General features: G+C 42.7%; 1 protein-coding gene across 6 annotated transcripts; it reads left to right on the top strand.

Moving 5' to 3' along the window:
* LOC135514598 (zinc finger MYND domain-containing protein 11-like) lies at window positions 1–27890 on the top strand. Of its 6 annotated transcripts, none has more exons than XM_064938025.1 (17): window positions 1–183; window positions 4967–5102; window positions 9404–9563; window positions 10715–10738; window positions 15039–15062; window positions 15417–15578; window positions 18755–18832; window positions 19131–19223; window positions 19833–19920; window positions 20334–20389; window positions 20539–20616; window positions 20844–20962; window positions 21638–21902; window positions 22221–22328; window positions 22719–22994; window positions 23953–24138; window positions 24873–27890. In XM_064938025.1, exons 2-17 carry the CDS (start codon window positions 4972–4974, stop codon window positions 24993–24995), a joined length of 1971 nt encoding a protein of 656 aa, XP_064794097.1. In that variant the 5' UTR covers window positions 1–183; window positions 4967–4971; the 3' UTR covers window positions 24996–27890. The 6 variants fall into 6 exon arrangements, with proteins under 6 accessions (XP_064794097.1, XP_064794112.1, XP_064794104.1 ...); XM_064938040.1 differs by having other exon boundaries at window positions 1–119; XM_064938032.1 differs by having other exon boundaries at window positions 1–114.
* Window positions 27891–27980: the final 90 nt, after the last annotated feature.

Here is a 27980-nt window from a genome sequence, read left to right on the forward strand (position 1 = left end):
TGTGTAAAAACCTGTCCTGCTATGTTGGCGCTGTTTACCTCCCCAATCCTGTGCTGTGGCCAGCTGGACATAAACCATAATTCAGACAGTCTAAACTATCCCGGAAATACAAATGTAAGGTATTTTACATTGAATCCTTCACGGAGTTATACAGACACATATATTAGTAATACTGTAGTAAAGGTAAGTTTGACATTTATTTCATGAAACATGTATTACTTCAATGAAAACATTACGGCTAGTTAGCTATTTTATGAACATGGCGCCTTCGAAAAAAAGATCTTCCATGCACGTTTTGGTAGCTATTGTAGTTTCTTTACTACTGTCAAAAAAATATTGTATTTGATTTGCCCAGCTACTCGGCTATTAATCATGTTTGACAGCTAACGTTTGCTAGTACAGAACTGCTTTGCCGATTCGGCTAGCTAATGCGTTGGCTAGCTCGCTGGTTAGTTACCTTAGCTTAATTGACTATGTTTTGTCGAACCATGTTTAGGTTGATAGCTTTAGTAGTTTACATCAAGCCATGCATATTGAAGTATTTGACCTAGGTAGTTAACTAACGTTTTGACAAGCTGTGTTTGGCCCACGCCATGGAGATTATCCTATCCAAACGTTAGCTAGCTTCCTGTTAGTACCAACTAGCTACCTAATATTAAGCTGACAGGAGCCAGCTAACTGACTGGGAGCTCCAGTCAGTTCGCTGTGGCCTTGGCTGCTTTTGTTGAAATATCCACGGACTGTGTTGAATACTTAATCCAGAAATCAGACAATTTGGATGGTCTAGGGAAGAAGGCACAATTACCTGCTCTCCCACCAACCATGTGTCAATAGTTGGCCAGACAAAATTAACAGTGACGACAAGGCGTATTAATGTATCCAATTAGCTTGTTAGCTGGCCAATCTAGCTAGCTAACGCTTTAGCTAGGTAACAAAATGTTTGCTTGCTCTTCAACATTATGCAATTTGAATGTAAAAAGTATTCGTTTTTTCCCCATTTAGTTAAATGGTTAGCTGTAATAATAGTCGATGTGATACGTGATTGCAATGAATTTAGCCAACTAATTAGCTAGGTACTACACACAGCAGGCCTATCTTACACCCAACAACTGTTTTATGCACATGTGCCGTTCATCATGATGGTGTGAAAAATTGCCTGGTATGGTTAGCCGAACCCATATTCCGGTCCAGCGAATGAGATGAGAGCGGTCCAAGTAGCTATCTTGTTTTTATATTTTCAAAATAGTATTTCTTGACTTAGTTTTAACTATTCCTTCAGCTTTAGCACAGCCGCAGGACTTCTTCAGGATTTATGTCTCCCATAGCTATTATTCATGGTGATTTTGACCGGTTGCCCGTACCAAGAATATAGATAGCCTATATACAACAGTGGTTAATTTCAGATGGTATATTTTATGTCATCCTCCTCTGTTGTGCACTGGTTGTGTTGGAAGAGTGAAAACAGAGGAGCAGCTGGACCTTGAGGAATACAACAAATGTTGCATACATTTGATCAACTTTATTCATCCAGATGCCAATAACTAGACTTATCTCATATATGATTTAAAGCTCTGTCTTTTTTGTGCTCCTGGACACCTTGTATAATAGAATGGGGGAGTGTAGTTCCTCCACCTCTGTTTTATTGGAGTCATGTAGTGTCAGTCGCCCTGAGACAGAGATGTGTAGCAGCTGTGATCTGTATTTAACTAGGCAAGTCAGTTAAGAACAAATTCTTATTTACAATGACGGCCTAGGAACAGTGCGTTAACTGCCTTGTTCAGGGGCAGAAAGACAGATTTTTACCTTGTCCGCTTGGGGATTCGATCTTGCAACCTTTCGGTTACTGGCCCAATGCTCGGCTACCTGCCGTCCCCTGCTGTTACTTTCCTGTGTAAGGTGCCAGTGGATGTGGAGTTGAGCACAGAGCAGAGCTATGGCACAGTTGGCACTCATTAACGCCTACTCTGATTGGCATAGCATGGGATATTGCTCACTGTCACCTCTACTCCTCTCAGCAATTCTTCACCGTCTCTTACAGCTCAGCAGGCTGCATGTCAGGCAGTGGAAGATACATGATTTACAGTCTTTCAACCCTCAGGTTATTTTTACTGTCTTGCTAAGGCCATACAAATGTAATGAAATGTTTAACAGATGGTCCTCATCACTTTTCTCTAAAATAAAAAGTGAAAAAGTACACCATTAAAATAAAAATGTTGTCCTCAAGCTTCCTGTAAAGAGAGATACACAACTTCCTGTCAGATTATAGCTGAACCATGCCTCTTTTAGTCTCCCCAAGATGCTAATATCTCTTGATTAGGTCGTTGGGTGTTGAATTAAGGTTGCTAACAAGAATCTCTACTCTTGAATTGTTTTATTTATATTTGCTCGCTTGTCTTACCTGTTAACATTTGATAAAATGTATATGGCCTAAGTGTTTGTTGCTCTATATATCAGAGTAAACTCAATAGGCTTCACATACAAGATACCATGGACTGGATGTGAGCTGCCTAAATCTGTGAAATGTGGCTCACATTTCAGTATCACATGTTTTGTATCCTGACTATGACCAATTGAAGTACCTGATGTGTAGGCTATTTCCTCCTGTGTCTGACCCAATGAGTTGGTGAAATCCCAGGATGTTTGTAGGTAGGCTACTATAGGCTTATGTATTTAGTAAAGTGTTGTGAATGGTTAGTAAACCATGCTCATAATTTGGCCTTTGGTCTTTAAATGTTAGAATTGAACAAAAGTATTTATGGATTTGCATTCTGTGTGTGAAGTCTGGACCAAAAAGGTACATAATGGCGCAGCGAGTGGCGCAGCTGTCTAAGGCACTGCATCTCAGTGCAAGAGGTGTACCTGCAGTCCCTGGTTCGAATCCAGGCTGCATCACATCCGCCCGGTCAATGTAAATAAGAATTTGTTCTTAACTTGCTTGCCTAGTTAAGTTAAGGTTAATTATGGTGAGGTTGTAATATCAACTTTATGGTTACCACAGCCACAAATCTAAATTGGATGGCCTATATATTTTTGGTCTTAATAATATATGGTTAGGCATACAGTTAGCAGTGTGATGAGGGTTAGGTTTAAAATGAGATTTCAAGAAGAGACATTTTTGAAATAGGTGTGGTTTAGCCATAATTATGACTTTGTGGCTGTGGTAACTAGTGACGACCCCCATTTTCTAAAGTGACATTTTACATTTCATGGAGCCTTATTAAGAAGAGAAATGCGTGAAATTGGATTTGAAACTCTGTTTCATAGAAATTCTCTGAAAGCTGTAGTAAGCTGTGTCATGAGAGGAGGCGATGCTCATCACATAGATACAACTGAGTCCTTTGTGACATGGTGGGAAGCCAATTACCTGGACCTGAATGTACTGAAGACCAATGAGCTAGTGGTAGATTTTAGGAAAAATAAGGATGTTTTTAATCCTGTTTTTATTAATGGTGAAGAGATTGGTACTGGGGACTCTTACAAGTACTTGGGTGTAATAGTATATGTACTTGGGTGTAAAACAAACTGAACTGGAAGGAGGACTCCCACACTGTCTACAAAAAATACCAATTCAGACAATACTTTTTAGGGAAGCTTAGCGAGATCTTTTAATGTCTGTGACAAAATGCTTTGCATGTTCTACAGCAGTGGCATGGCGAGTGTAGTGAGCTATGCCATTGTGTGCTTGAAAGGAGGACTTTAAAAAAGCTTGACAAAAGAAAGCAAGTGCTACGTATGGCTGCAGCCGGGAATCGATGCAGGACCTCTTAATAAAAATGCTGCATGCAAAAACACACATGATCTTTGGCAATGACACACACCTACTGCACAGCACTTTAATGCAACACAAGAGCAGCTTTAGTAGCAGGTCCACCTACTGCACAGCACTTTAATGCAACACAAGAGCAGCTTGAGTAGCAGGTCCATCCTGCCTAGAAGTTCCACAGAGAGGTTTAGACAGTCATTTTTACCCACATCCATTAAGCTTTTTAACAAATGTAATTGATTAACTGTTTTAGGATGTCTTCCTGTTGTTTTTTCTTGTTTCTCCCTCTAAAGTACGATAGGAAAACAGCACTTGGATCAGACTATTTTACGGATTCTAAGTTGCAGGTCCCTTCATGTGTCTTAATCTTAAATTATTGATGAAGCATGCTGTAATAAAACAATTTCCCAAATTGGGATTAATAGTACTCTGCTCTTCAGTTGAAAGAAGGCAAACTGCTACTGTTCCTTTTATTTTCTCTGGAGTAATATTGTATTTCCTCGGATTTGATTTGTTCTATGGCAGTGTCGGGAAGTTGCACAACTTTCATTGTGTCTTTGTCATAACAGTTTTTTTTTCAGCATGATGCTTTTCTTCTCCCACTGAATAGCCTATATGTAGGCCATTTCTACTACAGGTCCCTAAATGCTGATTCCTGTTACATTGCAGTTTAAGGAAATTATATATATATATATATATATATACGGCCAATAGAATTAGGCTAGGCCATAGGAAGCATATAGGAAGCCACCTGTGACACTTGCATGATCATTGGAGCTGTGTTGTGTCATCATGGACAATGGACATCTATTAGGCCAGTCAAAGCACATGTCTGAGGTCAGGACCTTCTGAAATGAGAATAGGCAGTTTTTGTTGTCTTGATTGGGTTGACCAATCCTTGTCCTGAAGGACTTTGGAACCTGCAAATTCTTGTTGTTTCTTATCCTGGATGAATCCTTTATCCTGGCGGTTTTAGCTAGGAAGGTGGCTGGAGGTGGCCTGATGGAATCCATCCTGATCACTGCGTTCTCCATTCTGTTGATGTGAAATAGAATGGTGAACGTAGCGATCAGGATTGTTCCACCAGGCTAGGCTGAATGTGTAGTCTGCCCCTGCTCTCTATTGATGGTGCTCCTTGATGAGATTGCGCAGTGTCTAAAGATGTAGCCTAATGTTTTGAAACCTTTCTCCCATCCCTTGCAGGTGTCATGAATAAAGAGATCATGTCGCGTGTGGTGAAGAAGAGGCAGGCCGACCCTAAAGTGGTTCAGTACGTGTGGGCCGCCATTGAGGTCATACGCAACCAGAAACAAATTGCCAACATGGACAGGATATCAAAGTAAGTGCTGCAGTCATACTAGTTCTATTCCAATACGTATGGAAAATGGAGACATCACAAACGCCAAAAGAGGAGGCCTAAGCATTTGTGGAGACACCTTGCCGTTTTGGAGCCAGAACGACGAGGTGTCTCTAGTTGTTTACAATTGTTATACACCTTCCATGCATAGCCTAATCACTTTGAATACGTATTGAGTTTGGTGGATGATGGATGGTCTTACCCACCCCGCTCTCAGGGTCATACTTGATCAATAGCTGAAATTATGATGGTTTCATGGTTCAATACTTGACATGGAATTTATTTAGCTTATTGACATTTAGACTACAGGGCTTGACATTCAGATACATTTGCCAGTGGCACACCGATCACAGGAACGCAAGCTATGCATGCAGAATTTGAATCATGGGTGATTTCATGTTTCATTTGCAGTCTGGGCAAACACCTTATAGCCTATAGCCAACCATACAATCTGATATTTAAACCAATTATTTGGAAAACAAAATTAAAACCATCCCCTCAATGATGACATAGCCTTAACATATGAAACCATTTAAAATGTAATATTCCCCACCGGAAATGAGCCCAATAACATATTGGTGAAAATTAATATATTTAGTGCCAGTACATGGTCCATATTGCAGGCAGGTGTGCTATTTTAGCAATTAGCATTATCACCTGTAGCCTGATGCAGTATCATAGCTACACTGCTGAAGCATGGGGTTGCTAATCTGCATTGTTTACCCCAATGGGCTAATCATTAGCTACAGTGCATTCGGAAAGTATTCAGACCCCTTTTTGTTACGTTACAGCCTTATTTTAAAATGGATTAATAAAACATTTTCCTCATCAATCAACACACAATACCCCATAAAGACAAAGCGAAAACAGGTTTTTAGAAATGTTTGCAAATGTATTATAAAAAACAGATACTTTATTTACATAAGTATTCAGACCCTTTGCTATGAGACTCGAAATTGAGCTTGGGTGCATGCTGTTTTCATTTATCATCCTTGAGATGTTTCTACAGTCCACCTGTGGTAGATTCAATTGATGATTTGGAAAGGCACACACCTGTTTATTTAAGGTCCCACAGTTGACAGTGCCTGTCTGAGCAAAAACCAAGCAAGGAGGTGAAAGAATTGTCCGTAGAGTTCAGAGAAAGGATTGTGTCGAGGCACAGATCTAGGGAAGGGTACCAAACAAATTCTGCAGCATTGAGGGTTTCCAACAACACCGTGGTCTCCATCATTCTTAAATGGAATAAGTTTGGAACCACCAAGACTCTTCCTAGAGCTAGCCGCCTGGCCAAACTGAGCAATCGGTGGACAAGGGCCTTGGTCAGGGAGGTGACCCAAGAACCCGATGGTCACTCTGAAAGCGCTGTAGAGTTCCTCTGTGGAGATGGGGTAACCCTTCCAGAAGGACAACCATCTCCGCAGCACTCCCCCAATCAGGCTTTTATGGTAGAGTGGCCAGACGGAAGTCACACCTCAGTAAAAGGCACATGACAGCTCACTTGGAGTTTGCCAAAAGTTACCTAATGGACTCTCAGACCTTGATAAACAAGCTTCTCTGGTCTGATGAAACCAAGATTGAACTTTTTGTCTTGAATGCCAAGGAAACCTGGCATCATCCCTACGGTGAAGCATGGTTGTGGCAGCATCATGCTGTGGGAATGTTTTTCAGCGGCAGGGACTGGGACACTAGTCAAGATCGAGGCAAAGATGAACGGAGCAAAGTACAGAGAGATTCTTGATGAGAACTCATGACCTCAGACGGGGGTGAAGATTCACCTTCCAACAAGACAACAACCCTAAGCACACAGCCAAGGCAACGCAGCTATGGCTTCGGGACACGTCTCTGAATGTCCTTGAGCGGCCCAGCCACAGCCCGGACTGGAACCTGATCGAACATCTGAAGAGACCTGAAAATAGCTGTGCAGTAACGCTCCCCATCCAACCTGACAGAGCTTGAGAGGATCTGCAGAGAAGAATGGGAGAATCTCCCCAAATATAGATGTGCCAAGCTTGTAGCGACATAGCCAAGAAGACTTGGTAAATTCTTATGTAAATGTGATATTTCAGTTAAAAAAATATAGAAATTTGCAAACATTTCTAAAAACATGTTTTTGCTTTGTCATTATACAGTATTGTGTGTAAATTGATGAGGAAAATGAACAATTGAATCCATTTTAGAATAAGGCTGTAATGTCACAAAGTGGAAAAAGTCTGAATACTTTCCGAATGCACTGTGGATCAGACTCTAAATATGATCTTGTTGCTAGTTTAATGTCCTAAAAAAGTCCCACTGCCACTAGCCTAATAAAATCATGTGATTTTTACAGTGTTTATAAATACAGTGCAATTGTGTGAATTTGACAGTGAATATAAGTCTATCGTTTATGCACTCAAATGGCCGTGACATGTGACATGGCCGAAGTTCAACTCTGTGGGTTTGGCTCGAGTATCCAGGCCGTACTGAGGTGTGAGTCACATGAGAGGGGGAAGGCTTTGGCATTCTTGCCACCGCCTGGGAACCGAATGCTGGTTGATAACAAGTGTGAAGTGTCAGACGTTGGGAAGATTGTGATTAATTACAAATAGACATGTTCTGTTTTGGAATTTGAGCTTGGCAGATGTTGCCAGGCCATTGGGCAGCTCTGAATTTTGAACCCTGAGACCATAAATGAATTCAACCAACCTATATTGTAGAATCAGATGTTGATGAATATATAATTAGATTTAGACCCTAACACAGAACCCAAACCGTCTGTGCGCGTGCACCATTGTGCATAAATGTATTTTGTCCCCCCACACTAAAAGCGATCACGACACGCAGGTTAAAATATCAAAACAAACTCTGAACCAATTATATTGCTACACAAGCATTTTGCTACACTCGCATTAACATCTGCTAACCATGTGTATGTGACAAATAAAATTTGATATGATTTAATTTGGAGACAGGTTGAAAAGCATTAAACATTTATGGCAATTTAGCTAGCTAGCTTGAACTTGCTAGCTAATTTGTCCTATTTAGCTAGCATGCTGTTGCTAGCTAATTTGTCCTGGGATATAAACATTGAGTTATTTTACCTGAAATGCACAAGGTCCTCTACTCCACCAATTAATCCATACATAAAATGGTCAACCGAATCGTTTCTAGTCATCTCTCCTCCTTCCAGGCCTTTTCTTCTTTTGACTTTATATTGCGACTGGCAACTTTCATAAATTAGGTGCATTACCGCCCATGACCTATTTTGTCTTTCAGTCACCCACGTGGGTATAACCAATGAGGAGATGGCACGTGGGTACTTGCTTCTATAAACCAATGAGGAGATGGGAGAGGCAGGACTTGCAGCGCGATCTGGGTCAGAAATAGAACTGACTTCTATTTTAGCCCTTGGCAACGCAGACGCTCGTTGGCGCGTGCAAGCAGTGTGGGTGTAATAATTGAATAACATGTATGTCTACATTTATTTTGCAACGCACGCGAGCCAGTGTAATCAGCCTGTAAGAGTTAGGTGCTATCAAAGTTTATTAGACATGATCGTTATGTGATATTCTTACAGTCTCGTCTAAATTCATTCACGGCGAAATCCATGGCTGATCTGTCGTTTTTTTTCATGTTAATGGGAATAGGAATATGGCTAAATGAAATCCTCAGGCAGAGAGCCCTGGGAGTTGGCCACTCTCATAATGAATGCCACAGAGTGGCTGTTGTCATGGAGATAAAGCCATGAAATTCAATGGCAGGCACGGTTGAACTGTTTTAATGTCTTTAAAACTAGACATTTTGTATTTGAATATATGAGGTGGTGACAGTGGGAGTCCATGAAAATACAATTTAATATGAGAACAAAGGCATAAGGGAATGAGAGTGAGGAAATTGTGTTATTATCTCTTTACAGGACCTAGATGTGAAAAGGTTCCATCTCTGTGCAGAACACGAATGATTGTATGACCAAAATGCACAGTCATTGGTGGTAGTATATGTCCAACTATTTTATGTGATTTGAGCATGTACTGGGCTTCACTGTGATGAGTTTCTAATGCAGGTAGCGATATTTTCCTGGGGGATAGGCCAGGCCCTACTTCAAGATTTTAAATTGGCAACGCAATGCCTTCCTTGGCAATGCAGTGGGCACTTTTGTCTAGAGCTGCTTCTGTTCTGTTCTCGCTTATTTCCCTTGTGAATTGCATATTTGGCTGGAGGTGTATGCATTTCCCCTTGGTTGAGTTGAGTTGTTCGAGAACACAGGCAGGCCGAGACAGTGATGTTGGTGTGCTGTGTCTGTGCAGGTACCTGAGCCGTGTGTTTGGCATGCACCCAAAGGAGACAGCCAGGCAGCTGAGTCTGGCAGTGAAGGATGGCCTGGTCGTAGAGACTCTCACTGTGGGCTGTAAGGGCTCCAAGGCTGGCATCGAACAGGAGGGCTACTGGCTGCCTGGAGACGAGCAGGTAAGAGAGGGATTTTACCCTGTAGTGATAATACAAACCCCATATGACAGGGGTGTATTTCCTGATCAACACCTCTATGGTTCAGAGGAAACCTTCATTAAATGCTTACGTCTTTTTTATTTGTATGGAGTGTCTTGTGTGTATATCTGCTATGGTAGACAACTAACATGCAAACCTCACCGGCCACGGTGCAAAATAAATGTACACATACATGTTATTCAGTCATTTCACCCCCACCACTCATGTGAATGAGTGTCTGCGTAGCTAAGCGCTAGAATAGAACTTGGTTATATTTTAGACGCTCCACAAGTCCTATTCTTCTTGGATATCAGAAAGATACAAGCCCACGTGGATGCTTGAAAGACAAATGAGGAGAGATGAATTAAAGATAAAAAGGGAAAACGAGTTTGTTTTTAGTTAGTTATCTGTGGATTAATCGTCTGAGTAGAGAAACATACGAAATTGTATTCTACAAAAATCCAGCAACAATGAATACATACATTTCAGGTAAAACCCCATGCTCATTTCCCAGGACAAATTAGCTAGCAATAGCAAGCTAGCTTAATGTCCATGAATGTTTTATGTGTTTCGACATGCCCCCAAATTGATATCGTTGGTTCACAGTTGGCTTTGATATTTTAACCTGCGTGTCTTGATCGCGTCTTGTGTGGATGGCGCGTGGCCAGTGTAGTCAGCATGTTAGTTATATATCAGTCATTCAGAGGTTCTATGAACTATAGCACTGAATTCAGCATTGACTATAATGACCTGGTGATTCAAGTCATGCTGATCTTTTTTCAAACGTTTACTGTATGTGAAGCTGACTTGTTAGTCATAGGTATAGCCATGCACACATTCCTTTTGTACTGTCGCTATGCTATACACCAAACAAACTGAACCCACACAGTTCAGTCAACACGAGCACTGCTCTTCGGCTGTGTTTATACAGGCTGCCCAATTCTTGTATTTCTTTCCCCACCAATTGATCTTTTGACCAATCACGTCAGATCTTTTCACATCAGGTCAAAATACCAATTAGGGAAAAAAATATCAGAGTTGGGCTGCTTGTGTTAACGCAGCCAAAGAGAGCTCAATTGACCGTAGCAGCAGGACTTTAAACATTGCTTTCTGGGTCACTTGCAATCACACAGGAGCCCAATGCCGACGGAAGCAAGGTAAGGGTGCATCGTTGTTTTTTTTGTTTTTTTGATTTGTTCTGCTTTTATCTCTATAATTTAATTTTACTAACATCATCTCGTGAAAAAAATCACTGCGGCCACTTGCAGCGCAATCTTGGATTTTATGGAATCTTTTTCAAGAGCAGCATACTCTATAATAGAATATGAAGATAATAGACTCATGAATTAGTTTAACTGTTTCATTTGTAATGGTTAGACCATTTTATGTCACACTCAGTAGTTTTAACACCAGAGAAGATGCTGATATTCCATGTGAAAATCTTCCAGAAAGCCCATTGTCGCGCTGTTTCTCGGTGGCCTAATTTCTTGTGGAATGGATCAAAGTGACTTCCTTTAAATATTTGCTCGCTACTTATCTACACATGTAACGTTGCTTTAAAAATAGCTACATGAAAAAATCGAATTCATTGCCAGGGTTAAATAAAGTGAAAACTGTATATTCTCCATGGCTTTGTTTGACACATACAGTACTTCAAATAAATCTACAGATAAATACATCTCTGAAAAATAGTTTTGGAATTATAGTAGTACATTTCAAAGCAATGTCTTTTGAGTGACATAACAAGCAATGCCAACATCGTCGCAGGTTTGTAGCAAGCATATATGATGAGTACGTGAGTAGTAGATGTAGTTTTGCAGTAGTAGTAGTAGTAACTCCTCAGGGAGGGATGTGTCGCTACGTTCCTCTGTGTGTTATTGTTATGATCTCTGTGTTTCCGGCATGCGTTTGGTTTGATGAACAGGGGGGTGTGGTGGTGTGTGATGTTATCTAGTTGTCTATACTATGCCTGCGTCCCAAATGGCACCCACATAACACGTATGAAATTATGTAGTAACCAAAAAAGTGTTAAACAAATCAAAATATATTTGACATACTTCAAAGTAGCCACCCTTTGCCTTGATGACAGCATTTCACACTCTTGGCATTCTCTCAACCAGCTTCACCTGGAATGTTTTTCCAACAGAGTTCCCACATATGCTGAGCACTTGTTGGCTGTTTTTCTTTCACTCTGTGGTCCAACTCATCCCAACCCATATCAATTGGGTTGAGGTTGGGTGATTGTGGAGGCCAGGTCATCTGATGCAACACTCCATCACTCTCCTTCTAGGTCAAATAGCCCTTACACAGCCTGGAGGTATGTTTTGTCATTGTCCTGTTGAAAAACAAATTATAATCCCACTAAGCGCAAACCAGATGGGATGGCGTATCGCTGCAGAATGCTGTGGAAGCCATGCTGGTTAAGTGTGCCTTGAATTCTAAATAAATCAACGACAGTCAGAAAGCTCCATCACACCACCTCCTCCATGCTTCACGGTGGGAACCACACATGCAGAGATAATTCGTTCACCTACTATATTTCCACCAGTCTAATGTCCATTGCTTGTGTTTCTTGGCACAAGCAAGTCTCTTCTTCTTATTGGTGTGCTTTAGTAGGGGTTTCTTTGCAGCAATTCAACCATGAAGGCCTGATTCATGAAGTCTTCTCTGAACAGTTGATGTTGAGATGTGTCTGTTACTTGAACTCTGTAAAGCATTTATTTGGGCTGCAAATTCTGAGGCTCGTAACTCTAATGAACTTATCCTTTGCAGCAGAGGTAACTCTGGGTCTTCCTTTCCTGTGCCGGTCCTCATGAGAGCCAGTTTCATCATAGCGCCTAATGGTTTTTGTGAAATTTTCCAGATTTATTGACCTTCATATCTTACAGTAATGATGGACTGTCATTTCTCTTTGCTTATTTGAGCTGTTCTTGCCATAATATGGACTTGGTTTTTTACCAAATAGGGCCATCTTCTGTACCCCCACCCCTACCTTGTCACAGCACAACTGATAGGCTGAAATGCATTTAAGAAAGAAAGAAATTCCACAAATTAACTTCTAACAAGACACACCTGTTAATTGAAATGCATTTCAGGTGAGTACCTCATGAAGCTGGTTGAGAGAATGCCAAGAGTGGGCAAAGCTGTCATCAAGGCAAAGGGTGGCTACTTTGAAGAATATAAAATATATTTAGATTTGTTTAACACTTTTTTTGGTTACTACAGGATTCCATATGTGTTATTTCATAGTTTTGATGTCTTCACTATTATTCTACAGTGTAGAAAATAGTAATAATGAAAAGTCCTTGAGTAGGTGTGTCCAAACTTTTGACTTGTACTGTATGTTACCTCTCCCTTATATTATAGTAGATGGTCAACAGCCTTTTTTTTTCTTACATGAGGATGTTGGATGTCTTTCACTTGATCTCTGAAATAACCATCACCACACTGGAAAATCATGCCATTGTGATGGTGATATTTAACACTCCAGGTGAGGTAGAAAGCTTCATCGGACACAGACAGTTCTTCCCCGGAGGACTCACCCTTTTTTGAAGTCACAACAACCGTTTCATTCAGAATACAATAGGGCAGGGACACAGAGTGGACAGTGAAGTACCTTTCTGCGCTTGACTGTACAGTATGACTGGGCCAGGTGCAAAGAGGGAGATCTGTTGAAACAGAGCTGAACACTACCAACAGACTAGGTCTCACCTGGAAAGAAATGTCTAAAATAGCCCTGGGCCCAGTTTCCCGATGCAATGTTACTTAGGCTTACGAGTATTTTAACGATGCATCTTTTCTACAATGGCCGAAGATGTAACATGCGTTTCCCAAAACCACGCAGAGAGAACTGAGTGCGTCTTTGGAGAATGTGTCGATAGCAATAGGATCGAAAGAAAGCGAGCGCTGCTTTCGGATCAGCTTTCTCCATTAAAATCTTTGCTTTACATTATAATTTTTTCACAATACTGATGACTGATCAGCTCCTAGAGAGATGGGCTATTGCCACCTACGGCTGCAAATATTGAGGCAGCTTATTCTAATGTTTACCAAATAAAAATGCACTAAATTACTCATTTTACACTACACATCATGAAATATATATATATGACAAATTAGACAGTAGCCTACAAGTAGCAAAATAGAACTCAAATGATTGAACATGAAATGTATTTCAATATGATTGAAATAGACCTATTGCTGCTTACTGTTTATATTTTAACGCAGTCATCTCGGTTTTCATTTGAATCATATTTTTATATGTCGCTTGTTTGTATCAATTGCAAAGACATTGGCAACTTTGTTCTGAAGTTCACTGAGAGACGGAGAACCACGGAGATCTTATTGGTATAAACGGAGGGCAAAAAAAGCCAAGATTGGTCAGGTGTTAGATTACGAGCGTTTTGAAGTGCACCGGTAATAATAATGGTTTTGGGAAACAGATCTGAGATTTAACGATGCTCCTACGATGGTTCTAACAATGAACTTAGCCTTTGAAGTTGCTTTTGGGAAACCAGGCCCAGGACAGGAAGAGATGGAGGAACTTGTGGAGGGCTCTCATAGCCCACTAGGCTGGGAGTGGCACTGTTTACCGACTGTCGGTCTGTCCTCTTTCCTTTATCCTTTTGACATTTTATGGCTGTGTGTTAGTTCGTGCTCCTCCTCTCTGCTCACCTGTGATGGAGTGCTCTCCAGCTCACTAGGTTTAAACAGAGCATGTGCAACTGAGCAGAGCCTAGATGGCGTTGGATTCTGCACTGATGGGGTGTAGTAGGTTAGTTTGTCCTGTGGCTTCCTTAATCTGAAGGAAAGGGTTTTCTGGCTTCCTACATCTGAAAGAAATGGTTTTGTGAGGAGGTGTAGACTAGTTTTTGACTTGTTGCAATATAACACAGTCCTTGTTGACTTCCACTCCAGACTGTGTGGAGGAGGAGTGTGACTACAATGGTTGTTGGATTGAATCCCAGGCAGGCAGGTAGTTTCTAGCTCTGTGCCCCTTAGTGAAACCTGAAATACTATAGAAGATCATTATGTTAAATCATAAAGGTTTGAGCAGCAGGTTCAGGTTGGCAGGAATTTGCCGCACCCTTCCCTAGCTTCCATCAGCCTTTCATGCATGCACAACCCCATCTGGATTTTATATTAACTTTGTCTGCATCCCAAATGGCAGCCTATGCCCTTCATAGTGCACTACTTTTGACCAGGGCATTATATAGGGAATAGGGTGCCATTTGGGACATACACTTCCTCTAGCCTGCTAGTAAGCCAATGTTTCAGTGATGGTCACACATTAGTCTTCCTTCCAATGAGGTTTATCCAAAGATTGTGCTTTGAATCATTGGCTTGCACAGGTGTTATGGTACACAATCCACTGTGCGCACACACACACACACACACACACACACACACAGTTTATTTGTTAGTTAATTAATCAATGATGGGGGTGTTTAATTGCAGACGGAGAAGGAGCCGCCAGAGGAGGTCAGTCAGAATTCACTAACTAAATAAACATTCAATAACTGTTGTGATGTCGGTATAGGCTACCTGTAAAACTTGTGATTTCATGTTTTATTTAACTTGTATTTATTCAGAAAGTCCCATTTGAGGTCAGAAGACCACTTTTCAAAGGAGACATGGATATATAACATACATTTTTTGTAGATAATAGAACTGAAAAGTTCCAGTGATGTGCCTTTGTCAAGCCCCAGCACAGGTGTGTGTTGTGGAGCAGCTGGTGTGGTGGGGCCAAGAGTGGGCCCTCTGGCTGGGGGTGTAGTTTAGCCGTCAGGTCGGTGCGGAGGGGGGGCACCGACCACTGTGCTCCGTCTGTTTCAGGAATGGGAGGCGGAGAGCCACGACTGGTACTGCTTCGAGTGCCACCTGCCTGGAGACGTGCTTGTGTGCGACAACTGCTTCCGTGTCTATCACCTAAAATGCCTGTCTGATGAGTACAAGCCCAGGGACAGTGGATCCCACTGGCAGTGTGTGGTGTGCAGGGTAGGTACTCCTATAGGCGGCAGGTAGCCTAGCGGTTAGAGCGTTGGGCCAGTAACCTAAAGGCTGCTGGTTCAAATTATGGTTGCAAAGGGTCGGAAACTTAACGGTACATTTTCTGAATTTTCCTGGAAATTCATCAATTCATCAAAAAAGTTAGCTTATAACAGTGAACCTTTTTTTGTGGGATACAAATAAGGCAATTCTAGGTCTTGTGGCATATTTTGGTTAAACTATCCCCAGTTCAATGGAATTGCAACCATCTGCATGCACCACTCTTCAGTCACATGTGCAGCTGATTCTCAAGAACTTGCACACTGATGAGATGCTATTGAGCCCACACTACCTCACCGTCTGAGCCAAGGACTACATGCTTTCTGGTAAGTTTTGATTAAAATACTGGGTGGGGTGAATGCATTTTATATGACATGCATGCCTTTTTCTTAACTAGTAAATAGTAGCCTACAGCAAAGTGTGTTTAAATCATCTATAACTTTCTGCAAGTTAGTTTTTGCTACCATGTGGGTTTTAGCTTACTTGAGCCTGCTCACGGAGGAGTGTTAATTCACCTGTTTCCATACATGTTTCATTTTAAAACATTTATCTTACAAAAGAGTTGTTTAATCCAACTGCTTAACTATTTATCTGTACATGGAATTGTATTGTTTTTTAACTCATTTATTTCTAACCTTTACAGGAAAATGCCACAGGCACTATCTGATGTGTAGAGACATTTCACTGCAGCTAATGTAGAAGGAAAAGCTGTGTACATTTGCAAATACTGTGCCAAATCATATGTGAAGAAAGCAGCAAAGATGCAGAATCATCTGGCCAAGTGCATAAAATTCCCTCAGCTCTCACAACAACCAACCTCTGACAAAAGTCCCTCTACTTCTATTTGAGGTTAAAATGCTGAACCAGACACCTTATCGATAACAACAGCTCATGGTCCTCCTGGAATCAGAAGTTTTCTTTTGACTCAATGGAGGAACGTAGTCAGAGAAATGCTGATGAATGTCTTGCCCGAGCTTAGTGTGTAACTGGTTCACATCTGATGCTCACAGGCAATGTGTATTGGAAGAGATTTCTGAATGTTCTTCGCCCAGCATACACCCCTCCAACCAGACATGCTTTATCTACTCATTTACTGGATGCAGAGTTCAACAGAGTTCAAGTGAAGGTCAAGGAAATCATAAAGAAAGCAGACTGTATTGCAATCATCTCTGATGGGTGGTTGAAAGTTCGTGGGCAAGGAATAAATAATTAACTACATCATCTCCACCCCTCAACCAGTATTCTACAAGAGCACAGCAGACACAAGGGACAACAGACACTACGGTCTCTACATTGCAGATGAGCTGAAGGCAGTCATCAATGACCTTGGAACACAGAAGGTATTTGCACTGATGACAGACAATACTGCGAACATGAAGGCTGTTTGGTCTAAAGTGGAGGAGTCCTACCCTCACAGTACACCCATTGGATGTTCTGCTAATGCATTGACTCTGCTCCTCAAGGACATCATGGCACTGAAAACAATGGATACAGTCTACAAGAGAGCCAAGGAAATGGTTAGGTACGTGAAGGGTCATCAAATTATAGCAGCAATATACCTCACCAAGCAAAGTGAGAAGAATAAGAGCACCACCACATTGAATCTGCCCAGCAACACCCATTGGGGTGGTGTTGTCATCATGTTTGACAGTCTCCTGGAGGGGAAGGAGCCTCTCCAAGAAATGGCTATTTCACAGTCTGCCGATATGGACAGTCCCATCAAGAGGATCCTCCTAAATGATGTATTTTGGAAGAGAGTGGTAAGCAGCCTGACACTCCTGAAACCAATAGCCATTGAGGGAGATAATGCCATCCTGTCTGATGTTCAGACTCTTCCTGCAGATGTAAAAGAAACAATCTGTACTGCCCTGCCCACTTCACTGTTGTGCCAAGCAGAGGAAACTGCAGTTCTGAAATACATCAAAATGCGTGAAGACTTCTGCCTGAAGCCCATACACGCCGCAGCGTACATGTTGGACCCCAAGTATGCTGGCAAGACCATCCTGTCTGTCCAGAGATAAACAAGGCCTATGGTGTCATCACAACCGTGTCTCAGTATCCTTGGCCTGAATGAGGGCAAGGCTCTTGGGAGTCTGTACACTTCCAAGCAAGGGCTTTGGGATGGAGATGCAATATGGAAGTCGTGCCAACATATCTCATCAGCCACCTGGTGGAAGGCTCTTTCCCCCGTTGCCTCCATCATCCTCCAAATCCCACCAACATCAGCCGTCTCAGAGCGCAACTGGTACTTGTTTGGGAACACACACACCAGAGCATGCAACAGGCTGACCAATAAAAGGGTTGAAAAGTTGGTGGCCATCCGGGCAAATTCCCTGGCTTTTTGAGCCTGACAACAAGCCATCCTCAACCAGGTTGGAAAGTGACAGTGAAGATGAGGCCTCAGAGTCTGATGTTCAAGACGTGGACATTGAGGAGGTCCAGGGAGAAGACATGGAAGCCTGAGAGGAAGACAACTAATACTTTAGTTTCTCGACTATCCTTTTACAGATGTATGTTGAAAACGGTTTGGGAGATGCGATGGATCATAGGGGATCATTCGATATTCCCTTTCTTTTGTTTTTTGGTGAAATCATCCCATGTGAAGAGTCAACTCATTTAATTAAAGTTCAAATTATTATTATTGTTTTCTATTGGAAGGATTGAATCATTTGCAATTATGTCTACTTATAAGGTGAAAGGTTTGTTTGTCTCCATATGATATGGTAAATATATCCAATGCAAAAAACATCTACATTTAAATGGTATTAATATTAATTTGCATTTATTTCCATTAATTCCCATATATTCCTGTTAATTCCCACGGAAAGTTTCCACCTGCATATTCCCCAAAATGTGCAACCCTAGTTCGAATACCTGAGCCGACAAGGGGAAAAATCTGTCTGTGCCCTTGAGCAAAGCACTTAACCCTAGTTTGCTCCAGTGGTGCCGTTCTACTATGGCTGAACCTGTAAAACAACACATTTAACTGAACCTATCCGGTGTATGTGACAAAATAACATATTATATACTCAGTTAGCTTTCATCAGTTCCAATTTACTGCTAGATACACATGGTTTGAATAGAGAGCTGGATGGGTTACAAAGTCATTCTCTCTCTCTCTCTAGGGTAGTAAAAAGAAGAACCTGAACAAGCAGGAGATGTGCAGATACCTGCGTTTTATCATTCAGCGCATGAAAGAGAGGGTGAGTGTTGCAGTTAGTTTTATGTTCAGGGTAGGGATGCAGGACCAGGCTGTGGCACTGATTGCATCCCAAATGGCGCCCTATTCCCTATATAGTGCACTACTTTTGACCAGCCCTCCTATAGGGCTCCGAGGGTGCCATTTGGAACGCTACACTATATTGAATCAGAGCTCTGCCATGTTTTACTCCACTTTAAATCAAGGCCAGTAAAATGTCCCACCACAATGGCTAGGTTTAATCCCAGCTCCCCTCCTCCTTTTCGCCCATAAATCATATTATTTCTCTCCTGGCACTGTAGGCCGTGGACCTGAACAAGAAAGGCAAAGACACTCAACACCCGATGTACAGAAGGCTCATCCACACCACGCTGGACGTCACCAACATTCAGGAGGTAACTCCCCGCAATACACTGCTGAACACAGGATTTCACTTTTTTTTCTGTCCCAAATGGCACCCTATTTCTTAAGTATAGGGAATAGGGTGCTATTTGGGACTTAGTCCATGTTGTTTGGTGAGGGTCTGTGTAAAGGCACGTCAGATGTTGCCCCAGTACAAAGCTGTGATTGTGTAGATTGTGAGGCTTTCAGATTGCTTCTCGTCACAGCGATGGCGTCAGTGAGGTCTCCTCTGCACCGTGATCACTGGTAGTTCCCGCCAGCCAAGCCCTGCCTGCCAAATTGGCTGGGAAACAGCACAGCGCTCCCCGCCACTGTCTCAGGGTAGTATTAATTAATGCACACTGTAGCAAAACGTTCAGCTTAGTCCCTCCCTGTTCCAGTCGGATTTCTTCTGTTTGGTGCCGAGTGAATAGGCCTCTGGATAGGCTGGAAAACAGCACAGCGCCTCCCTGGCTTGGGTCTCTGGGTCTGTGGTGCACTGCCCTCCTCTGGTCTCTTATGGTACTGCAACTGCACCACACAACCCCCTCTCTGCTGCCCTACCCAGTGTGAATGAATAGTCCTCTTTGTGTTCTCTCTGTCTCGTTGTCTATGTGTTGCAGAACCTAACCGAGGGGAAATACAAGAGCTTCGACGAGTTCAAGGCAGATGCCCAGCTGATCGTGCACAACACCGCCATCTTGTTTGGAGGTGGGGGGGTGTGTGTGTGTCGTTCACAACCATGCTGTTATTATGGGTTGTGTCCTAAATGGCATCCTATTCCCTTTATACTGCACTACGTTTGACCAAGGACCTTAGAGCTCTGGTCTACAGTCGTGCACTTTAAAGTGAATAAAGTTCCCTGTGGGAAACATCTGTGAAGAGCAAGTTTTTGCTGTCAGATTTCCTTCCTACTATTATTAATTAAATAATAAGACCGTATAGTTGTGGCAGATATGAAACTTAAAGGAAGCACGAAGTTTGAGCTGTTATTGATTGTCTACCTCTCATGTCTCTCTATGTAGTTACAATGCATTTGTGGTGGCATGTTCAATGGAACAAAATCCTTACAATGTACTTCAATGTTATTTTCCCAACGTTAACGAAACCTGTTTTTGTTGCAGTTCACAGTGACCAGGCTGAAATAGCGCGGTTGCTCTACAGTGACACATGCCATGAGGTAAACATTTTTTTCCCCCCCCCTTTTCTTTTCTGAACTAAATGTGACAGATTTGTATTGTAGTATTCTAGGTGGTTGTGTTGTGAATGGCAGGGCAGCTGTTCTCTGTGTCTCTTCATCATTCGCTCCACGTCTCGCTCTCTCTCCAGCTGAACGAGTTGATGCTGTGTAAGAACTGCTTCTTTCTGTCCAACGCTCGGCCTGACAACTGGTTCTGTTACCCCTGTGTGAGTATCAAGTGTTCTTACCTTCAATGCTCCTGGGGCGTTGATTGTTGAAATGATCGAGATATCAACTCAATGTAATATTGGCCGTAATGTTAGGGCTATGTCTGAAATGTTATTGCCCCAATAGAATTTCCATAAGGGGACAAATAAAGTTGAGTGAATTGTATGTGTGTATTATCTGGTGTCGTTTGACCTGTGCTGATCTGGGGTTGTGCTTGTTGTTGCAGACTCCTAATCATGAGGTTGTGTGGGCTAAGATGAAGGGCTTTGGCTACTGGCCGGCCAAGGTCCTGCAGAGAGAGGACAATCAGGTGGACGTCCGCTTCTTTGGCCACCAGCACCAGAGGTCAGCCATCACACTGATACAGAGGCTGCGTCCCAAGTGGCACTGTATTCCCTATGTAGCTCACTACTTTCAACCAAAATGTTCATCAAAAGGTAGCCATCACACTCGTGCTGATAGACAGGGCATAGTTATCATGACATGACATGAGAGTCTCTGGATCTGAGGGCCAACTGTATTGACACGCAGAGCGGCGGATTTATCATAGTGGATTATTTTAAAATTTCGAACACCCAGAATTTCTTGTCTGTATTTCTAGGCTGACGGCTCAAACGGAATTCTTCTGCTCCTCTGTCGTTCGCTACATACTTGAGTCTGATACTGTCGTCGCTGAAGTTGTTTTGTGGTGACGAGGGGTGTTGTACCAAACAAAGTCAGAGTATCAAAGCTAGTGACGAATTTCCAAACCTCCACTTTACCCACGTGTGTTCTGGCTCTGGCCCGGTTTCTGTACCAATCAGACGGCCCTGAATGTGTTCACATTCGGTGAAGGGTCGGAAGACTCAGATCCAGACTCTTCGGAAAAGAAACTAATGTCCATGGGCATGGCATAGCGTTTCGCCAGAGCAAGGCATCTTGCTATACATGCAATATAATTTCCCCTGGCTATGGAGCTTTGAGAGATTCCCTGGCTGCTCTGACGGTTGTCCCTCTTCCTCCCCTCCTCCTTGTCCCCAGAGCGTGGATCCCTGCAGACAACATCCAGGACATCAAGGTATCGGTGCAGCAGCTGCAGGTGAAGCGCAGCGCGAGCTGGAAGAAGGCCTGTGATGAGTTAGAGCTGTCCCAATGCTTTCAGAGGGAGGGCCGCTTCTGGAAAACCAAGGCGGTGGAGAGGCTGGAGGAGAGGAGAGGAGATGGAGAAGAGAGGCTGACAGAGAGGCCGGAGGAGGCAGAGTACTCAATCTCCTCCACCAGCAACAACAATGATCAGGTCAAACATGTACGTATGCATGCACTAGCCTCACACACACACTCTCTCACATACATACATAGGTATTTTTTATTTGCATGTTGAAAATAAGCTCACTAAAAGCTGCTCTGGTGTGTTTTTAGTAGCTAATTTAATATTACAGGTCCTGTAATAAATTAGGAGGAATTTCAATGATTTGAGAATGTGAGGGTCAACACAAACACCATCTGTATTGTTATGGCTCAGGCTCGAATGGTTGCCATGGTAACGGAAATGCTTATCCAACAGAGGTGTTAGACATCTCTGATGCTGCGCTACTGTAATCCAATATGTTGCGTTTCTCCCCAGCAGAAAGCAGACAAACAGGCAGACCGAGACCATCAGCCAGACAGGCAGGAGCCTAAAGCAAAGAAGAGCCGTCGCAGTCAAGCTCCTGAGCCCAAAGAGGAAGCCACTGTAAGTATCCCAACACTACTGTTGTACGGTCACCTTAGCCAGTGTGTTACCATGGTATGTGTCTGTGTGTTTCATTTGAAGGGCTTGATTTAATCTGTGTCGCATGTAGCGCGCTTGACATTTAAAGGTCATTTCCGATTTGAGCTGCTATACGCAGCGTTTACCGTGAGTGCAGTTTCCGCATTGACTTTAAAGTTCAATCGCACTAAACTTCGACGATATGGATTGAATCAAGTACTTAGTGTTTGTGTGTGAGGAGTGGGGGTTCTGTGTGTGTGTGTGTGTGTGTGTGTGTGTGTGTGTGTGTGTGTGTAGGGAGATGTATGTGTGTGTCTGTTTCTATGTTTGTTTGCTTGTTTCTCTCTCCATCTCTAACCTCTCTTCCCCCAGGACCCGGAGCCTGAGATGGAGGCTGTGAGCAGCAGCCAGGAGATCCCTGTGACGACGCCCCACCAGCCAGAGAAGCTGTCTGTCTCCACGCAGACCAAGAAGGCCTCAGCCACCTCACCACGCAGCCTACACCGCAGCACCCAGACCACCTCTGATGGAGCCTGCCAGAATATGTGCCACGAGAAGTACACCAAGATCTTCAATGATGTCAAGGACATGATGAAGGCTGACAACAAGAGGGAGACGGAGCGCATGGTTCGAGAGGCACTGGAGAAGGTGAGGAACTGGGGGATTGAGACTGAGGGGGTTCGAGAGGCCCTGGAGAAGGTGAGGAACTGGGGGATTGAGACTGAGGGGGTTCGAGAGGCCCTGGAGAAGGTGAGGGACTGGGGGATTGAGACTGAGGGGGTTCGAGAGGCCCTGGAGAAGGTGAGGGAATGGGGGATTGAGACTGAGGGGGTTCGAGAGGCCCTGGAGAAGGTGAGGAACTGGGGGATTGAGACTGAGGGGGTTCGAGAGGCCCTGGAGAAGGTGAGGGACTGGGGGATTGAGACTGAGGGGGTTCGAGAGGCCCTGGAGAAGGTGAGGGAATGGGGGATTGAGACTGAGGGGGTCCGAGAGGCCCTGGGGGATTGAGACTGAGGGGGTCTGAGAGGCCCTGGGGAAGGTGAGGGACTGGGGGATTGAGACTGAGGGGGTCTGAGAGGCCCTGGAGAAGGTGAGGAACTGGGGGATTGAGACTGAGGGGGTGCGAGAGGTCCTGGAGAAGGTGAGGGACTGGGGGATTGAGACTGACGGGGTGTGAGAGGTCCTGGAGAAGGTGAGGGACTGGGGGATTGAGACTGAGGGGTCTGAGAGGCCCTGGAGAAGGTGAGGAACTGGGGGATTGAGACTGAGGGGGTGCGAGAGGTCTTGGAGAAGGTGAGGGACTGGGGGATTGAGACTGAGGGGGTCCGAGATGGCCTGGAGAAGGTGAGGGACTGGGGGATTTGAGACTGACGGGGTGTGAGAGGTCCTGGAGAAGGTGAGGGAATGGGGGATTGAGACTGAGGGGGTCCGAGATGGCCTGGAGAAGGTGAGGGAATGGGGGATTGAGACTGAGTAGGACATAGAACAGTAGGACACTGAGAAAAGCTTTTATTGAATTATTCTTAAAGAAAAGGAAACATGCTAACACACAAGTATACCACAGGTATCAAAGTTGAGGCTCATTTTCTGTGGTGTGTGTCTCCAGCTGCGTTCTGAGATGGAGGACGAGAAGAGGCAGGCGGTGAGCAAGGCAGTGTCGGGGGGCCAGGCTGAGATGGAGAGAAAGTGTAAGACGGTGAAGGAGAAGTGTAAGGAGGAGCTGGTGGAGGAGGTGAAGAAGATGGTGGCCCAGCACAAGCAGCTCATCTCCACCACCAAGAAGAAGCAGTGGGTGAGTGAGAGCCTTCTCTTTCCCTCGTTTTCTCTACCACACCACAGCTCAGTCTGTTGAGACCTGAGGGGCTAAATTCCCAAAAATATTTGGACACGCACAGTTCATTCATTGTTTTTTTAATGGATTTGTCAGTACTAGACATAGTCAATATAATGTATCAATTGAATATGACAGTGACTTAACAGCAAATTAGTTATTTGTTAAAGTGGTATTCACAAATTACATCACAGTAATGTACGAAAAAATTAAAGCCTAAAGAGGAGCCATGTCAGTTCTGACTATGTGTGTCCTCCAGTGTTATAACTGTGAGGAGGAAGCCATGTCAGTTCTGACTGTGTGTGTGTCCTCCAGTGTTATAACTGTGAGGAGGAAGCCATGTCAGTTCTGACTGTGTGTGTCCTCCAGTGTTATAACTGTGAGGAGGAAGCCATGTCAGTTCTGACTGTGTGTGTGTCCTCCAGTGTTAACTGTGAGGAGGAAGCCATGTCAGTTCTGACTGTGTGTGTCCTCCAGTGTTATAACTGTGAGGAGGAAGCCATGTCAGTTCTGACTGTGTGTGTGTCCTCCAGTGTTATAACTGTGAGGAGGAAGCCATGTCAGTTCTGACTGTGTGTGTCCTCCAGTGTTATAACTGTGAGGAGGAAGCCATGTCAGTTCTGACTGTGTGTGTCCTCCAGTGTTAACTGTGAGGAGGAAGCCATGTCAGTTCTGACTGTGTGTTTATCCTCCAGTGTTATAACTGTGAGGAGGAAGCCATGTACCACTGCTGCTGGAACACCTCCTACTGCTCCATCAAGTGTCAACAGGAGCACTGGCACGCCGACCACAAACGCACCTGTCGCAGGAAGAGATGAACAACAATGCCCCCCCGCCCATTGGCTCTCCCCTGATGTAACTTACCCAACCACGCCCCTACCTGACTTCCTGAACACTTTCTGGACCGAATATATGCGGGGGAAAAAATAGCTATTTTCATTTTATTTCAGTACTTTATTTAATATAACCAGTGTATCGATTTTAAAAATATATATATTATCAAGAGCATGGCTCGAATGATTGTTTTTTATTTTTATGAAGTGCTAATTTGACTTATGTTGCAGAATGTGTTATTTAAGTGTCTAGTAACAGATGAACATTAACTGAAAACATTTTATTACCTGCATTTTTTTCACTTTTCTTACTGTTAATGTTTAACAATGAATATTACAGTCGATCTTATACCGTAAGTACTATTGCAGCGTTGAATAAGCTCTGCTTTCATACAGAAAATATTTTTTTAAATGCTGAAAATCATGAGAAACAAAATGTAATTGTGAAAAAAGGAAATGATCCATAAAATTTTTGCATGATTTTTATCATGAACATATTTTGGTAAATAGCACCTTTTTTATTGTTTTTATCCATTTTCAAGTCTCTTAAACATCGTTGGGAACAGGGTTATGAAGTCGGCTATAAAGATGCTGACAAATCTTCCCTTTGTTATTATGCACATTTTGAATATACTGTAATTTTTATGAATTAAAGAAAAAGTTATAAATTTCTTGGGAATATATAGCAATCTTTACTGAGCTGGATCTTAGAGAGGTTCCTTCATCATTTCACCGTTTGCACATTTAATTTCATGACCCAACTGCTTTGTAATATTGCCAAAAATGACATTTGTTAAACCATATCTTAAGAGAAAGTGCGTGCTGTTTTTTCCCCCTCTTGTTTATGGTTGGCACCAGTGCCATGGTTATTGTGATGTTCACTGTTAAGTACGGTTTTAGAATGCTCAGTGACTAGTTAGACATTCACTGCTTATGCTGTTGGTCAGTGCCTGTTTTTTCAAAACTATCCTCATATTCTGAGTGAAGAGATGTGCATGTTGATAGTAACACTTTTATTACTAGAAAAATAACAGAAGCTTGCAAAGTATCTCGGTTTCCCCATAGACAATGAATACGGATGGACCAATATAAAATATGCAAATATCAACGGTGATCAGGCTTATCTTTTAGTAGTTTTTCTTTTTACTTACTGGAGTCTGAATGGTGTGCAATGTTATTATCCTTTGCTTAACTTGTCTTGGATCATTTCTTAAAGGGTAATGGAATTGCCAATTTTATTTAGAACAGAAGTACTAACCAAGAGGCTACTTGGGAAGTCAACCATTATTGTAAGTCCATGTGACTGTTTCCTTAGTTATGAAGAGCTGACTGAACAGAGGAAAGGTCATCCCCTGCATTCATTTTGCCTAGTTTTGGACACCCGGTTTTCAATGATGGCAACTCTCCCTCTTCCGTTAGCTCCGACAAAGTGTTATCACTTTTCAGAGCTAACACATTTTTTTGTATTCGTTAGTCTACGCCATTATTTCTCATCGTGTTCTGTTTCTTTTCAATCTCTTTTTCTCTTACCCTAACCCATAGTCTGTTTTGTTGTTTTTCAATCAGAGAAGCAGTGTAATGTTTTAGAAGTAATGAACAAACTGCCTGATTTTGCCTCATGTAATCATGTTCTGTTTAATCCTGATACACTTCCTCAGGAGACTGAACAGAATCATGCATGCCCTGCATGAATGCCACAATCTTTCTCTCCCTGTCTCATGGTGTTAACAAAATCATATTCTGTTTGTCATGGTTGCACATGTAAATAAACTGGTTCCTTTACACCATGTCATTCTAATGCGATTAAAGGCAACACACACTGATGGTGCATTCTAATGGAAGTTATAAACAATGCTGAGGTTTGCAAGTAGTTCACCACTGGCACGCTGCAGGCAGTAGTTAACTCATCTGCCCTCTATTAGTAAGGCTAAGAGAGAGGACCAATGTAATTGGGAATCAGATTAAGCTGTTGATATATTGCCTTGAAAACCAGTAGACCCCTGCAGTTCTTCTTAACTGGTCAACTGTCTATCTATTACAGAGGTGAGTATCACTGTCCAGACCTCAACCACTCCTCTTAACACAAATGTTTGGTCTTCATTGTTTCGAAAACTTTGTCTGCACTTTGGAAAGTGTTGTTGCATAGGAGTTAAATCCGATCTGATAATTGTATTGGTTTACTGATAGAGGATGTATTTGTCCATCCCTGTATTAATTAGTTATTTGCCTTTGTGGAAATATTTTGATGTCATTCACGTTTTAAAGTATTTCTGGAAACTTGCATGAGTACGATGTGCATAGTATGTTCCTTTTTTCTCTCATTTTAAAAGAGCGTTGTACTTCCTGAAAGTGATGCAATATGACAATTATATTTTCCCTTAATTGCATTCAAGCAAATTCTCACTTTTCTGTCGAGAAAAGGGTAACGTCTCACACATGACTACATCTAGAAACCCCCCCCCCGTACATATGTACACTGTTAATTGTGGCTTAAAGGTCGACTTTGGGCACGAAAAATGGTCCGTCTCGTTCTCAATTTTCAAACAGAAATGGGGTTTACTTTGTGGTTAATCGACGTCATTCCAACGTAGCTAGTTCGTTAGCTAAACTTGTCACTAGCCAATAATTTATCCAGTATGGGTTGACGTCATTTCACAGGATTTGTTTTTAGACAGAAGCTGTAGACGTCGGTAAGACTGCATTTCTGAAGCCAAACAATTTTGAACGTGCATTGATCAGTTATACAGCTTTAAAGTGTTTATTTTAGTCCAAGGTCGACCTTTAAAATGTTCTATGCTACTGGCATTTTAATGCTTTAGCTAGCAATATGTATATAAATATATTCTGTGATAACATGGAGAATAAATGTATCAAAAAGTTCCTGTAGTTGAGTATTCATTTATGTCCATCTGAGGGTATTTTAGGGCTCTATTCAAGCTATCACTGAAGCGTTACAGATTGAGTGGTTAG

The sequence above is a fragment of the Oncorhynchus masou genome, chromosome 3, assembly GCF_036934945.1.
Source record: "Oncorhynchus masou masou isolate Uvic2021 chromosome 3, UVic_Omas_1.1, whole genome shotgun sequence".
NCBI classification, from domain to species: Eukaryota; Metazoa; Chordata; class Actinopteri; order Salmoniformes; family Salmonidae; genus Oncorhynchus; species Oncorhynchus masou.

Coding starts and splice junctions, on each gene's coding strand:
- LOC135514598 (XM_064938025.1), top strand. CDS start 4,972: ATGAATAAAGAGATCATGTCGCGTGTGGTGAAGAAGAGGCAGGCCGAC. Junction 19,921..20,333: donor CACCGCCATCTTGTTTGGAG/GTGGGGGGGTGT, acceptor TTTTTGTTGCAG/TTCACAGTGACCAGGCTGAA. Junction 20,617..20,843: donor ACTGGTTCTGTTACCCCTGT/GTGAGTATCAAG, acceptor TTGTTGTTGCAG/ACTCCTAATCATGAGGTTGT.